This window comes from Rhinolophus ferrumequinum, chromosome 6 (assembly GCF_004115265.2).
Source record: "Rhinolophus ferrumequinum isolate MPI-CBG mRhiFer1 chromosome 6, mRhiFer1_v1.p, whole genome shotgun sequence".
Lineage (NCBI taxonomy): Eukaryota > Metazoa > Chordata > Mammalia > Chiroptera > Rhinolophidae > Rhinolophus > Rhinolophus ferrumequinum.
This window is the reverse complement of record NC_046289.1, coordinates 32,254,757-32,270,560: the sequence shown is the minus strand read 5'-3', so window position 1 is coordinate 32,270,560 and position 15,804 is coordinate 32,254,757. Positions and strand designations below refer to the sequence as shown.

At 44.3% G+C, this 15,804-nt stretch overlaps 1 protein-coding gene across 1 annotated transcript in view; it reads left to right on the top strand.

The window, feature by feature from the left end:
- Nucleotides 1-15,804, top strand: part of RHOJ (ras homolog family member J) — a 77,123-nt gene that overhangs the window by 49,586 nt on the left and 11,733 nt on the right. Inside the window, exon 2 of the mRNA XM_033109277.1 lies at nt 7,535-7,593. Coding sequence (XP_032965168.1) covers nt 7,535-7,593 — 59 coding nt within the window. The remainder of the gene's footprint in view (nt 1-7,534; nt 7,594-15,804) is intronic.

The window sequence follows — 15,804 nt, the reverse complement described above, 5'->3', positions numbered from 1 at the left end:
GGAAGTGAGTTTTCCAAGCTACAGGAGTTATCCAGGCTGACAGGAAAGCATTCTAGAATTTCTTTTCCAGAATTCCAGAGAGAACCGCTTAAGCAAAAGCATCATGAGTACAACAGATGGCAAGAAGTTTGGGTTGTAGGAGAGTAAAAAATAAAAGAGAGAGAAAGGTAAACCAGAGGACAGATTACAAGGACTCTGTACACTCTTGGAAGGTACTTGAATTCTATCTTGGAAATGACTGGAGCCAGAGCTGCATGAACTGGCTGCAGTGAGGAAAAAGCAGCACAGAAGATGGAGCCTGGAGAAGGGACGTGGATTAGAAAGAAGGCTTTTGCAATAGACAAGTTGCGGGTGAGAAGCTGCACTGAGATAGCTGCAAGGATCGTAAAGAGAAGTCAGACTGTAGAGATATTTCGCAGGTAGAATTGGCAAGATGTGGACACCAAATAAATGTTGAGGAAGGAAGGGCGAGGCCGAGCAAGACTGAAATTCCAGGATGTGGATGTCATGGAATCATGACTCTGTCTCTTGTTTGGCCCCATCCCCAGTCAGTTTCAAGAGTCTTGGAACCGAGCAAGTCCTCTCCTCCTGCCACTCTTCTCCCCACTCCTCCCCCTCCTTCCCCTCCTCCCCCTTCTCTCTACCCCACCTCATCAATCCTCAAACAAGTACTGACAAGGGAACACCTTTCCTGAACAGCCATCCCATGCCCAGCACTAGTGTAACTTCATTCCAGCAAGCTCTATTCCCGAAAATATTGTTGTTTAAGAAGCCACGTGCTCAGTGATGCCACTTTATGTGTATGCAAGCTTAGGTGCACAAAATGTTCGTATTCATGATCTCCTTTGCTCCTCAAATAAACGTCATTTTGCCAGTAAAACAAATCAAGACATAGGGAAGCTGTGGCTTGCTCAAGGTCCGAGTTCTTTCCCAGTGAGTTGAGGGCTCCAACCAGTTCTTCTGTCTTAAAATCCAGGGCAGTTACACCTTGGAATACCTACAAACCAAGTCCCCTGTCACAATAGGCATACCTAAAGAATAAAAGAAACATGACCAGGGATGGTAGATGCACAACAGATACACTACCTTGTTCAAATGAACGCTCCTTACCGTAGTATGAATCCACAGACCTCACAAAAGAAAGTCCTCAACTCAGAGTCCTAACACATTTTCAGGAAGCCTACTGAATTTTCTCCTCGGTCTTTGTTCTACAGAAACAGGACCTCATGCCAGCACATCAAATAATAGACTTCCCCCCAGAGCAACTTTTATTTCACACACACACACACACACACACACACACACACACACACACACGGTCTGTTGCTCAGGAAACAAGAAGCATTCTTTGCAAAGAAGGGTAACCAGCAGGCTGAGATGAGCCGAATAGATGAGGGAGAAGGGTTTCAAGCCATATTAAGAGGATGACATGTTGGAAAGATGAAACCTCACCAGGAAGGAATTCACCACCATTCATACTTATGAAAATGTATTGTTTATTTCTAGTTTCACACCATTTTCTAACTTGAGAAGAGTCTCATCCCGATGCTTCTGAGTTGGTTCCTTATAAAATGTACATGTATATTTGCAAGGTGTAAACCAGGTAACAAACACACACAAGCAGCCCCCAACAGTGCACACTGGAGTTAGGTGAGTCACTGTCCCAGACAAGATCCTCCAGAAAGAAAGAAGAGCAGGGGTAAGGGTCAGTTCGGAGAGAGAAAAGGTCAGTGAATGCTGAAGATACCCAGGCAACAAGGATGATGAGGGTCAGCACTGTGAATTTTTATTTAAACCCTCCATTTTTTGCAGCCCCCTAGACATAGGCAAGCTATAATAATTAACCCCGACTTCTGAAACAGCTTCTTAAAAAGGAGTTTTTATGTCCCATTAGGGTAAACACAATTTCATTTTCCAGATGAGAGAGACATACTGAGTTGCCCAACATCTCATCAAATGAATAACAAAGCATGGATTTGAATTCAGGCATGAAGACAAATGATCTGAAACTTGGATATAAGGCCGTGAGCATGCAATTGTCCTTTCAATGCTGGGGCAGTGTTTAACACCCTCCCCCAAGGACTAATAATCTAGAGGAATGTACCTTTATTTGATTCTGCTATTAACTAAAAGCTTAGGCTTTCTGAAGTTGCAAATCTTATTGAGTAGAGATGCAAATAATTGCTGTTTAGTTTAAAAATACCAAAGGCTATCTTTTCCATAGGGCAATAACCACTTTTCTATTGAATCTGGCCATCATATTCTAACTTGTTGCTTTTTAAGTATCTATAAATGCCCACTTCCTCAAAATGATCTTTGAACAAGATTTATTATCTTACTGGTTAATAAATCTTTGACATAGCCTTATCTTATATTTGCATGAGAGCCATGTTTTTAACTTTCTTGAAATTCTGTTTCTTGCTATGTCTATAATCTAGTGTTTCTTCTTCCGAAATAGAATCTTTATGATACTACATCCACACACCTAGTCATGCCTGCCTCATCCTACCTGCCAAACAGAGTACGAATACACTCAGCATGAGTGATGCATACAGCTGGCTATGTGCTGGGAACAGAAGGACACTTGGAGCCTTCCTTCTAACTGACCTAACATTTCTACCATTTGAGTTCTTGAGGTACATCATATATTCATCATATTGACTTCAAAAGGCCGCTCTTGCCAGCTGAGATGGCCAGCCCACCACACAACAAGGAAGGGGCTTTGAATTAGGTTCCTGGCGCTGCAATGGCTGGAGTGATAGGCTAAGCTGGCTTATAGGAAATAACCAACACTTTCTCATCCAAATTTGCAAATGACACAGTTTTGTGAGGTGACTGAAATGCTGAAGGGAGTAAACTCACGTCCTGCTTGGGACATTTTCTCTTTGGGTAAAACTAACTGATTTTCAAGAGATCAAACCCAATGACTTAGAAGATTTCATTAGCACCTCACTCCAACTCACAAAATTAACCACAAAGAAGAAACAAGGAAGCAAAGAGTTTAATGGATTTGGAGAAGAAAGCCTTCCTGTTTTACATACTTAACAGATCACTGACAACTTTTCACACTGTATTGAGAGACCCATCTGAGCCATTAGTAGGTCATTTGACCCACTCTCTTTAAAACCTGTCTAAAGTCAGAAAACAACTCTAATAGCTCTGAGAATAGAAGGTGATCTGGGATTTTAGCCTGACCACTGTCTGCCAGGCAGATTTGCTGGCTGCAGGCACTTCCTAGCGGTTAGTGTCTTGCCAGGGAGCTTCAAGCTGCAGCTCTACACAATTTGAAGAACGTTCTTCTGCCTGAGTTGCCCCTGGTGCTCAATTTCTATACTGTGTATTCAGCATCCACTATGTTTGCCAAGAACTGTGCTGCACACTTTGCGGGACATGGGATATGAAGATTCTGTCCTCAAGGGACTTGCTGTCCAGTGGTAGATATAAGACACAGATCTAAATAGCTATCATTTAGGGTAGAAAGTGATGAGTAATTTACAAATATTAGGATCCCACTATGTGCCAGTTAATGTGCACTGGGTATACAGTGGCGAGCAAGACAGAATGGCCCTGTCCTTAGAAGAGGATCAATAAGCATTTGTTGAAGGAGGGAAAGGAACAATTGTTCAGCACCTACCCTGGGCCAGGCTGGGACCCAGGTGTTTCCTCAATTTAATTTCCTCCTCACAAGTACTTACTTTGGTAGGTAATGTTATCCCCATTTTTTAAATTATCTTTTTTTTTTTTTCAGTTACAGTTGGCATTCAATATTATTTTATATTAGTTTCAGGTGTCGTGCATAGTGGTTAGACATTTATATAATTTATGCAGTGATTAGTCTAGTGCCCACCTGGCACTATACATCATTGTTGCAACATTACTGACTATAGTCTCTGTACTGTACTTCACAAATAAGGAAAGGGGGGCTCACAGATGTTAGGTGACTTTACCAAGGTCACTCAGACAGTGATTAGCAAAAAGATAGGATTAAAACTCAGAACCATCTGACTTAAAAGATCCAGCTCTTTCCACCTCACTACATTTACTATTAGCATTTTAGGGCACACCTGCCTTCCATCTGTCATGACTCATTTCCAAATTGAGAGGACTCAGGACTTGCAGCTTGTTGGCAAGCAATAAGTTGGCACTGCTAGTCCAAGATAAGAACTCACAAAGCCATTTGTACAACCCACAGTTTGTGACTAATGCTTGAGTCTGTCTCTCGCTGTCCCTAGATGTTCTCTATCATCAACTATGCGATCCACTTATCTCCTCCCAACAAAATGGGAAAATAAAAGGGCAGAGAATAAAAGTAATGTCCAGAAATAGGGGCACTAGCTCTGCCCCTTTCCTTTCGGATTCCTGCAGCAGGACTGGGCAAACACACCGAGTAGACAGCCACTACGCCAGCAAAGCTGAAAACGACATGGCTTCCACCCCAACAATGTCATCGTCCCTCCTCCCGCCATTTTGCCTTAACCCAAGGAAGTTATTTTAATTCCTTCTCTTTCAGTTGTCTTTGGGAAAAAGAATAATTTGGGACTTCCATTGCTTAGCAAAGCCTTCAGAATAAAGTTTAAACTAGTGAGTCAGGACAGCCCGACCCTGCATGCCCACCCTTCTGCCCCATCTCCCCGATGCAAACCGGCAGCTCATGAACCACCCCTTGTCCCAACCCCAGCACACCCAAGACAGCTCCTAAGCCGTCTTGTCCTGCCCTAGGCAGCTCGTGAATCACCCCAAGTCCGGTTCCCGGCACATCCCAGGTAGCTCTTGAATCATCATTGCCCCACCGCCAGCGTACCCCAAGCAGCTCATGAATGACCCGTCCCTTCTGTCAATGTCCCTTGGGTAACTTTTGACCATCCTTGGGACTGAGCTCAAACACATGCCCCAGAAAGCCTTCCCTAGCCGCGCTGCAGCAGGGCATGTGCGCATATGCAGTAGTGCCCCGCGGCGTGTTCCCAGGGCCCACGCACATGCACGTGTGCACATTCACGCACGCACAAAATTACCCCTACTGCCAGCTCCCCAACCCTCCACACCGCCCTGGCGTAGCATTTACTATGTTGCATCTGCCCAGGCCTTGCTAATAAACCCCTCCGCTCCACGCTCCACAACAGGAGGAAGTGTGGCTGGTCTTTCTACTCCTAATACTGAGCAGTCCAGGAACCGGATAAACCCTGGAGGAAGGGAAGGATGAAGGGAAGAGAAGGCTGTGCCCAGACTCTCAGACCACACCCCACCCTTCCTGGGCCAGCCTCAGGCCTGGTGCAGTTCCCTGCAGTCAAAGCTTCCAAGGGAGAAAAAGGTGAGGCCTGAGGACAAGCAGGCTGGAGGGAATGGTTATTCTCTGAGAAAACCCGAGCAGTACTTTCAGGGCTCCAATGACAAAGGTCAGAACCATTGCTTAGGAACATTTGCAGTGCCCAGTGGAGCCCTGAGGGTGACCCAGCTTCTGGTGATCGCTCCACAGGTGGCCCCACGCCTGTAGGTCGTGGCTCCGTCCAAGGGAGTCTCCAGAACAGTTGCCCCTAACCTGCTTGCACTCGGCTCACAAGAGGCAGGAAATTCCATGTGTAATGGCTGGATTTATTCCCTTCATTCCTTATCCCTTACGAGGTAGTGAATTGGTCACTAAAGAAACCACTTGGGCAGATTTCAGGAACATTTGACTGGACTCAAGCAGAAGCATGCAGGAAGAGGAAAACAAAACAGGACAAAGAGCTCTGGGCCTCGCAGTCTCACCTTCATTTCCATTGCTAGCTACCTAGCCTGACGTTGAAAGGAAGTAAAAATGTTTAAATGCCTGTCTTGCGGGAGACCCTGCTCGCTGCGCCATTTGTCATGCAAGGCGGCCTGCGGGGTCTCTGGTCCCGCTCCCCACATAAGAACGCAGGATATGGCCAGGCCAAAAAGGAACATCCACGGAGCCATAGGTAGGGGAGTCATACCACTATAGCCTCACTGGAGGCTGGATCCACACGATCTGCAACCTGCTGTCCTGCTGTCCTCTGCCTGCCAACCAACCAACTGACCAACCAACGCAGCCGTGGCAGTTATATCAGTGGCTAATTGGCTAACTGGTTACAGCTGATGGTCAATTAGTCACAGCTGATGGCCATCTACTACCCGAGTCAGCACCTTTCCACGTGAGGCCGAGAGCCTGGAAACTGCTCTCTGGGACTCTGTCGCCACAATGCCCCTCTTCTGTCAGCGTTGTTACCAGGGTTGGATGGATCCCGGTTCACCACTTAGAAATGCACATTTAAAAGCTCATCTGCATGGCTGCAGCCATGTTATCAAGCTGAACAAATGTTGATCTGAAGAGAGAAAAATTGTTCCCAGTCTGAGGAGGCATTGCTTTTAAACAGTGCTTTTCAAAGAATGAGCCATTAAGAAGTATTTTGCATACAGGTAAGCCATGAACCTGAAAACAAATAAAAGTAAAATCAGTACCAAATCAGCAACTCTGAGCAGCAGACTAGAGAATTTGGCTGGCATATGTTAGTGATATGGTTATAAAAGGTTGCTATTCAGTTTATCTTTCATTTCCTGCACAGATAATGGTAGGAGGAGTCAAAAGTCAGCTTTACATTGCATTTGCACATTTTTTAATCAACTAGGAAAAACCACATTCTCCTTCAGATTTTGCTTCCTTTTTCCAAAAAGAAATTAATTTTTTTTTTTAATTTGCTCTTTCCACTCACCAGGAGAATTGTATCACTCTTGCATTCAATCTGTTCAATCTCAGTTTAGTTTCAAGTTAATACTTTATTTCATTTCCAGACATGTACAGAGTAGTTGGTATCCCTCTATTACTTCTCACTTTCAACAATTGCTTGGCAGAACAGTAAGCCAGCTGGGTAAATCAAACTCTCCACTTTTCATGCTATATACACCCGTTAGGTACGTGAAACCGAACCTATACAACATGTTCTCCTGCAACTAAGATTCAAAATTGCAATGAGTTGAGCTAAAGGAATAGTCAATTAAAAAAAACTTTTAAAAATAAATATTAAGCCTGTCTTGTTTCAGTATTTGCTTTGTCGTATACATTATAAAATATGCAGGTGGGTTAATATTCTTTGTTTTGGGGGTTTTATTAACATTTCAGAGACATATTCAAAACAGATTTCTAACAGAGAAATTGCTTACCCAATTCTGTATCCTAAAAGGTGGATCAAACCAAACAAAAGAAGAAAATAAACTAACCAAGAAAGGGTCCAGCATTCTTCTCCCTCAGGAGCTTGATATTTTAGGGCCTAATGAGAATCAATGAACAGCCTACAGAGTGCCTTAGTGGCACCAATAATATTCATCTCATTTGAAAAATTTGGACTTGGCTCAGCCCATCCAGTCTCAGTGCCGCCCAAGGTGGTCTTTCATTTGGAAATCATGCTGTCGACTTGGTTTAGAATACGCATGGATGAGGCATATGCTTATCCTCGCTGCCTAGGGAATGTTGGCAGGAGAAATGTGAAGCCTACTGACGGACGCTTGCACTTACGGACTCTCCTCTTCTCTTCTCCCCTAGTTACTGTGACAGTGGGAGGCAAGCAACACTTGCTCGGACTGTATGACACCGCAGGACAGGTACCTTTTTATTATCTTGATTCATTTGTGTTATCTTCATTCATTCAGTAGATGTTACCTCTTTGGATCATTTGGGGTGAATTTATGGTCTCTCTAAATGACAACTAAAAGCACATTCTAAAGATCTTAAAAATATTTATAATTACAAAAAACTAAATCATTACATGCATGATTCAAGGTGTTGATAGGCAAATAATGATTCATTCATTGATTGATGACTAATAAAAACCAAAATAATATATTTGGTCAAGATTTTCACTTTCTTCCTACCTTACCAATTCCAGATCTAGGATGACTGTGCCAATTTCATAAATTTGAGTTTCACCCATTTTTTTGCTGTTATATTCTTTGCTCAACCTTTATTTGAATTGCCTAATCAGCTATGGAAATGTCCAAAAAGAAAGGGGGGATGGAGCAGTGGGGTAGGGAGGTAGGAAGAAGATGGAATAAGTGTTGGAAGGAATAAAAGCCAGGACTAGATGTTTTCCAAAATAAGGGTCAACCTCTGAATAACTAGGGGTTGACGCTAAATTCTCTAAGATTCTTGAAATATTCTCAGTCAGTCAGATATGTTTCTTCAAGTTGGAAAACCTACCCAACCAATAATGTGAGGCAATGACTAGAACTCTCAACACCTGCTAATCAGTTAGCACATGCTCTACTTGGGTGAAAACACCACCTTATCTTCCCTTCCTCACACCATTATGAAAAGTTTCTAATGTTACAAGTTCGTGGGTCGGAGGGGAAGTGGGTAAGCAATTGACAGCTGTGGCCCAATTTCTTTGACAGCGCTTTTGTTACCATGTGTCTCGGGTCATTTATTTAGGTCAAAATCAGCAGGTTGTTTAGTCTGTCCACATTCATACATCTGAAGTTCTTTGGAGTGAATGTGTGACTATGCTCTTTCCCACTGTGAGTTTCCTGGTAATTGTTATTTGTAGTTATACATTTGTTTAGGCCTTCTTTCACAAATATCTGGAGCTAGGTCCTTTGCTCAACTTGAAAGCTCTAGAGTAGAAAAAATAATAATAAATAGAATTTTCTTTGGGATTTCTGTGTGCATTTGCGAGGACCACTGTATAAATGTCTGAGGGACGTCAAAGGCTGGTGTTAGGCAGGCCTGGGAAGTGGGGAACCTGTCAAATCTAGCACCAGCCTCAAGGCTCCTAAGATCATACAGTTGCCCCTCATTGGCAGATGGCCATTTGGGCCAGCGACTCTCAGGAACTGGAGAACTCACATCAATACCAAGACACATGACTAGGAAAGGATGTCCCCAGATGCCCAAATAGGAAAATCAGTTTGGCTCCTCTGCTCTAACTACAAGGGCCTCAGTGTGGCTCATATTTGACTGTTTCTCCACCAGAAAGCATTCCAGCAATCAGGGCACACTGTTCTTTGGGCTGGGGTTGCCTAATTTAACCGTATAATCATTGGGGCGTCCCCATTCATCAGGAACTCATAGCCTTAAAGAGAGAAGAGTTTATATCCTTCTGCTCTATAGTCAGATTTTATAAATATAATCCACTTTGAAAAGTTCAATACAACAAGAATTATTGCCTGACTCTGAAACCTCTGTCTGTTTCCCTTGCCTTCTAAAAAGCTCTCTGTGGCCCTCATGCCCATCTAGTTCTCCCTTGCTCTAACGCAATCCGTGACAATTGTTAGCTTCTGCGCAGTAATTGCCTCCAGAACAACCTCCCCAGGACTTTACTTAATTTCAAACTCAGTAAAACTGTTTAAAAGCCCTTGTAGACTTTAATTCTGCTTTCCTACTACTCTATCCTATTTAGAAAAAATGTTTAAATAATAATAGTATAGGAGTGGAAGCTCTAAGGCAATGTCAAAATATATTAAATTCCAAATTGAAGAAAGCATTATGACGCATACCTCTGACACAGGAGAAAGTGATGAGCACTGATAAACTATAATAACAAATGGGTTATAGGTGTTTCTTCAACTTTCTCTGTAATGCTTTCCAGCAGCTACTTTGAAAGCCCAGAGGTAGACAGGGTTGCTAGGGGAGCATAAAACCTGGGGAAAAGGAATCAGAACACATCTTAAGTTTTCTTCTAGGACTCAAATTCTATGATTACAACCTTTGAAAGATGACTGCAAGGAAGCCTAAAAGAATTAAAGTAATGAAGCAGAATGATTTGAGGCTAAACCTAAGGGAGACCTTTCAGCAGTAAAGGATTATTAAATGTTGGAATTTGTTACACTAAAGGATGACATGTAATTTATCTTGTAGACCAGTGGTTCTCAAACGTGAACAGGCATCAGAATCACTTGCTGGCCTTGTTAAAAGCCAGCCACTGTGCCCCAGCCCCAGAGTCTCTTACTCTACAGGTGAGACCCAAGAATTTACATTTCTAACAGTTTCCTGATGCTGCTACTGCTCGTCTCTACACCATACGTGGAGAACCACTGTTCTAGAACCTGGTTGCTCGAAGTGTGGCCCAGTGACCAGCAGGGTCAGTATCACCAGGGACCTTATTAGAAATGCAGATCTCAGGTCCCACCCCAGACTACTGAATTCGAAAATTTATTTTTAAAAGGTCCCCAGGTGATTCATGTGCACATTAAAATTTGAGAAGCACTGCCCTAACATTAGGAGGAAGCGGTGGAACATGACTACTACGCGAGTCGATTCCCATGGTTCTACTACTCTGCCAATAAGGCTGTGTGAGCAAATTTAATTTAGAAGCATCATCTCAAAATTTCCATTCCTTGCCTAAGATAGAATAATCCACCTTCCTCAGTTATACACTAGCAAATGTTGCTGAGGTCACATGGCTCAGCAGCATCTATAACTCACTCAAAAAACTCATTCGGCCTGAGTTACTAATGAAAATAGAGGTGATCACAAAACCAATTGATTAATCTTTGAACCACGAAAAGGAAATAAGTCTCTGAACCCAGCTAGAGAGTTCCATCTTGCTGTGAATAATTAGATTTCTAACATGAATAAACCAAAGAGCAGTGGCCCTCATCTTTGTCTTGAGCTAACTGGGGGTCAAGGTTGATTTCACAACCTCAAGAAGCACTTATGTTCTGAAAGGGAAAGTGATATGAACTCATTATTTCTACCCTCAAAGTCACCCCTGAACAAAATCGTCTGACCTGGTTCCCAGCACTTTGCCATACTTAGTCAGCCTTGGGCACCACTGCAGCCCCACCAGCCCTGCTTGAGACCTGTTTCCAGCCCTTTACAAACCAGCCAAGCATTTGCTGAAGACAGTTTATAATGAAGTCACATGCATACACGGCCAGCATATGGCAGCTGCTATTAAACATTAGCTCCCAACCCAAACCCCTGAAACAAACTAATATTTGGACTTTGAGTGGAGACTTTTGAAGACAGAGTCTTCAGAACTCTGGTTCATCTGTTAGGTAGCATTCCAAACACTAGGTTAGGCAATGAAGTGAAGGCTTTCTCATATGGTGACTCTGCATCTTACCTCTCAGCTCACACTGGGGAGGCAACAAGGCCAGGCCTGGAAGCTAGATCTCTTTAGGTCGTGCTAACTCATCCTGTTCGGCGCATGCCCTGAACAGGATGCATATTACTGAAAGTCTCTCTGAAGGGTTCTCTAGAGTTCAGATCTTTGGCTTGACTACAAAGAGTCTGAGAGCCAACGTTTCCATGACGTACTTGCAGGCGAGTTTGTTTAGAGTGCATCATGAGAGACCAAGTGGGGAGCAGGATGCTGGGGTGGGGATGCTGCAGCAAAGCCTGGGCATTCGCCAGCTGAGAACTGCCAGACTGGGAAAGGGGTCTTTCCCAGGTCATGGCTCTGAGCCAAGCATCCTCCCACTCCCCTACAGGCCACCTAGAGTAGAGCCAGCTACGGTGCTAAGACATCTTGCCTCCTTCTCTGAGTGGGTCCTGGCTCCCAGGAGCAGTGTGGGTAAAGCCCTGCTTATATTGTGGCCTCTCAGGCCAAATTCAAGGATAGACATACTCATATCTCAAAGGCAACATTAGCAAAAGTGGCAGTTAATGGCACTGCCAGGGAGCAACAAGAATCTTCTGGTGTCAGGAGCCTGCTTTCTCAGCAGGGTAAACCCCTGGGTTCTCTGTGCACAAGCCCCACTGGATCGGGGACTGCCTGCATGTGGCCAAGCAAAGAATGGTGTCTGTCACTGAGAAACCACAGCTCCCAGCAGCTCGGCTGTCACCAGTGACCGTGGGAATGTGAGAGCAGGAAGGCCATCAGCTGCAACCCTGAGCCAGGGTTGCACACCACATGTCTTCACTGGCCCTGATGTCTGACGCCCTCTTTTCCCAATGGGCTGAAGAAAGAGACATGCAACCAAGCAGGGAGGCAAGTACAGCTGGAGTTCATTAATGGCAACCCGGGATCCACATGGAAAGACGCCAGCCTTCCCCCTTTGCTATTGGCTGACCCGGTAGGGCCATCTGGAGCACAGAACCTGGCATCAAACCTCTATGGAAAGTTTGCCTAAAACCTCAAAATAAATGTTTTTCCTCAATGAGCAACTCAACCTTTCTTGCTCACATGCATCGTAATGTGGTTTTAGAAGTATGCAAATTGGGGGGAAGGGGTTAGGAAGAAGTCTGCCCACATGACAAGTTATAAAAGTAAGCTTAGGACACGATCTTCTCCCAAAATTATGAAAAATGGAGCTGTAGGGACATTGACTCAGAGGGTCAGAGTATGCAAACATTTGGGTTTCATTACTACTATAGAAATGTTCATTTCAGATTCAGCCCTTGTATCCAATGAGGGTAGAGACGTTGCAGTTGTTGTTGGTATGGGAGGATGGACTCTTGACCACTAAAGAACCTGCTTTGTTCTAAGTGGCCTACAAATACACATTGTATTCTCATAACAACCCTATGAGGCCAGCACTATCAACCTCATTGTACAAATCGGGAAACTGAGGCAGAGAAAACTCACCCAAGACCCCAAGATGGTAGTTACCAGCAGGGCTGTGATTTGAACCCAGAGAATATGCCTCCCTAGTCCATGATCTTAAGCACTATGCCACACTCCCACCCCATATAGCTTGTCCAGATTTTCCAAACCAAGCCTGACAAATATGAGTGTATTTATGGGAGAATATGAAAATGAGACGCGCTGAAAATCTGGTATAAATGTCAGGAAACCCAAGAAGACTTGGAAGCAGAATTCTGTTCCAACTGAATGTGGGTGTGGGGGTGAGAGGGGTGGAGGGAGTGTTCAGTGCAACTCTCCTTGACACTCAAAGTGTGGTCCCTGGACCAGCAGTGTCTGCGTGACCTGGAGACTTGTTAGCAATGCAAATTCTTAGGCTCCATTCCAGACCTGCTGCTGAATAAGAATCTACAGGTTAACAAGATCCCAGGGGATTCAAGTGTACATAAAGTCTGAGAAGGGGCAATGGTTTTACTTACTCACCACCTGTACCGTCTGATGCTAAGGCTATCCCTGAATTTTTCTAATAGTCACCCATAGTTATCCCAGAACGCCAGATTTGCCTTCAAACTGATCACTCTCCTGCCGTTGTAGTGAAGTTGAGTGGGGAGTATTCAAAAGCCTGCCTTGCCCCCAATCCCACCCCTACCCCAGCCTCTTTCTCCTCTGTAACTCTTCACAGCCCCAGTCCAGTCTCTCTTTTAGATTAAAAACATTGTCTCTTCAAGAAGCACTCAAGCACTGGTCTTCCATTCTCAATTTCAAACCCTAGCGAGCCTACTTACCAACCCTCAGAGCCCCTTTACACCGTCTCAACAAGGGATCCTCCTGCCTAAGTTCAAAATGTGCTCCATCGCCAAAAAAAAATTATCAGCTGTTACAAATTCAAATCCCTCAGCCTCCCACTGCTCAGCCCTCAATCCCACGGGCAGGAGGGCACTTCCTTGTATTGACCCTAAACCCCCTGCCATGTTTCGTTGCAGCAGTCAGTGGCAAAGGTGGGCTGAAATGAGCCCGCTGGCCCAGGTGTGAGCCTCCTTTAAAGGTATGTTTGCTCTGTAGTCCCAATTCAATCACTTAATCTGTCTAGACTTTGGTTTCTTAAACTATAAAATTGTCTGAGACGGTGTGGCCCCTCCCTCAGAACCTGCGCGGGCTGCCTGGCCTGGGCCCGAGGGTGGGCGTGCCTAACAAGCTCCCACGGATGCTGACGCTGCCGGTTGGGGACCATACTTTGGGAGCCACTGTACTAACTGATCTGTCAGACCTCCTCCAGCCTTAAAATTATATTTTGCCAATTCAGTCAAATAAATCTTCTACGTCATTATCACAGAACTAACAAAGAGCAAGAGAAACTTCACCTGTTGCCCTTCCACATAAATCGAATTGTTTCTCATATTTTCATTTCTTTCCCCCCCAACTGGATTGCCAGTTCTTATTCACCTTACAGAGTTCATATACCATCCTTAAGAATGCTAAACGTTCAGGAGGCAATTAATACATTTTTTTTAAATGGAATTACACAGTAAGCCTAAGGTTTCTACACAAAAGAGATCCAGAATACAAAGCAGGATGAAGCCCTAGGAAGAGCAGTGTCAGAGTCACTCAGCCGGACAACCTTGGCTGCCCTGCCAGGAGGGTACATAATCAAAAAACCAAACTCCTCTCTCCTTCCCTCCTACGTTCAGCCCACTAACCCATTGTCTTCCTAAATTTTCCTAAATTAATAATGTAAGCAGAACTGCTTTGATAGCTTCTGGGTAAAGAATCAAAATAAACATGATCATTTCAGACTACCATTACTTGCTCCTTATCTAGTTGGGACCTTTCTCCTCTTTGTGTTGTTTTTTGTCTCTTGGCTTTAAGGTTTTAAATGTACAGTGTCTGCTGCCATCTGGCGGTCATTTCTAATAGATTCAGGCCATGAAATGGCCTGCCGCCCCCCACTCCCCACCCTTCCATGTTCTAACGTTTCTTTTCTTAAATTCCTGGATAAAGCATGAGTCTAGATTAAGATTCCTGGATAACTGAATTTTCAAGAAAGTGCTCGATCTGTCACTTAAAATTCTGAGCTGAAGCAAATAGTGTGGTCACAATTATGAGCCAGAGCTGGATTCAGGCTAAATATCCATCCTGGTATTTAATAGCTCTGTGACATTTGTCCATTAGTGAACTTCTCTTAAGCTTAACTTCCTGTTCTATGGACTGTGGACGTAGATGGTACCATCTTTGTAAGGATTCAACAGGATAATGCATGTAAGTGCTTGAAACAATGCCTGGCCCTTAGCAATAAGTCCTTGATATATGTCCTTGGTTGATGGTGAAAATGATGATAGTGAAGATGATGATGTAAATCAGTTGTTCTCAACTCCAGACCAATGAAGTCAGAGCCCCCAGATACCCAAGTCCGTTCTCCAGAGATTCATATTTCATTGGTCCCAGAGTAGGAAGATGGGTAGAGGCAGGTAGTTGGCTAACAGGGCATCAAGATAGTCTTAAAAAGCCCCCAAGTGATCCTAATAAAACTACTGCAGTAAATGACCCACAGAAAAGCCATGTGCTCATTTGCAGGTCACTGCAGATCCAGCATCATCAATCAGTCAACAGCATTTTGGAATATTTGCTGTGGACAGAGTACAAGTGGGGCGTGAGAAAAAAAATCACCATGGTCCCAGCTCCATTTATGACAGCCCAGATGGGAGGATGACATGGCAGAGGGAGGTGGTGTCATGAACAGTTTGACATTATGGCCTGGGAAGGAGAGTTCTTAGTGTGTGGGCCTCACAGCTACTGAGAGAGAGGTGAGGGACCACAGGAGAAAAGGTTTGGTTTTCAAGGCTAGTTATGTGAAGAGGAGGGTGGTAGCAAGAGATGAACTGTCCCCTTCCCCACCTTGCCCCTGCCACCGCTACCATACAGACACAGATAGACACGGGCACAGCTCGGCTGAGATGCAAACAGGAGGCCTGGCTCAGCTACCCAGTATGACCAGTGCGGCTTCAGCAATGCACCCGACTCCCATGCATTTGCTTTAATAGAAATGTAGTACAATAACTGATGGTTTTTTTCGTTTATTTTTTAGGGTTTTAGGGTATTGTAGCATCCTTGCCTTCTAGCATTGCATTTTCTTTAGGTGGCTAAAAACTTTTGCTTGGGTTGTACTAGCTCTAGCAGTAGGAATAGCAGCAGGCATGTGTACTGAGCCCTGTGTGCTGGGTACTTGGAGTGGCTGAATGATAGGTGAATGCACGCCCCCCAACCAGAGATGACCACACCTAACATACTAAGG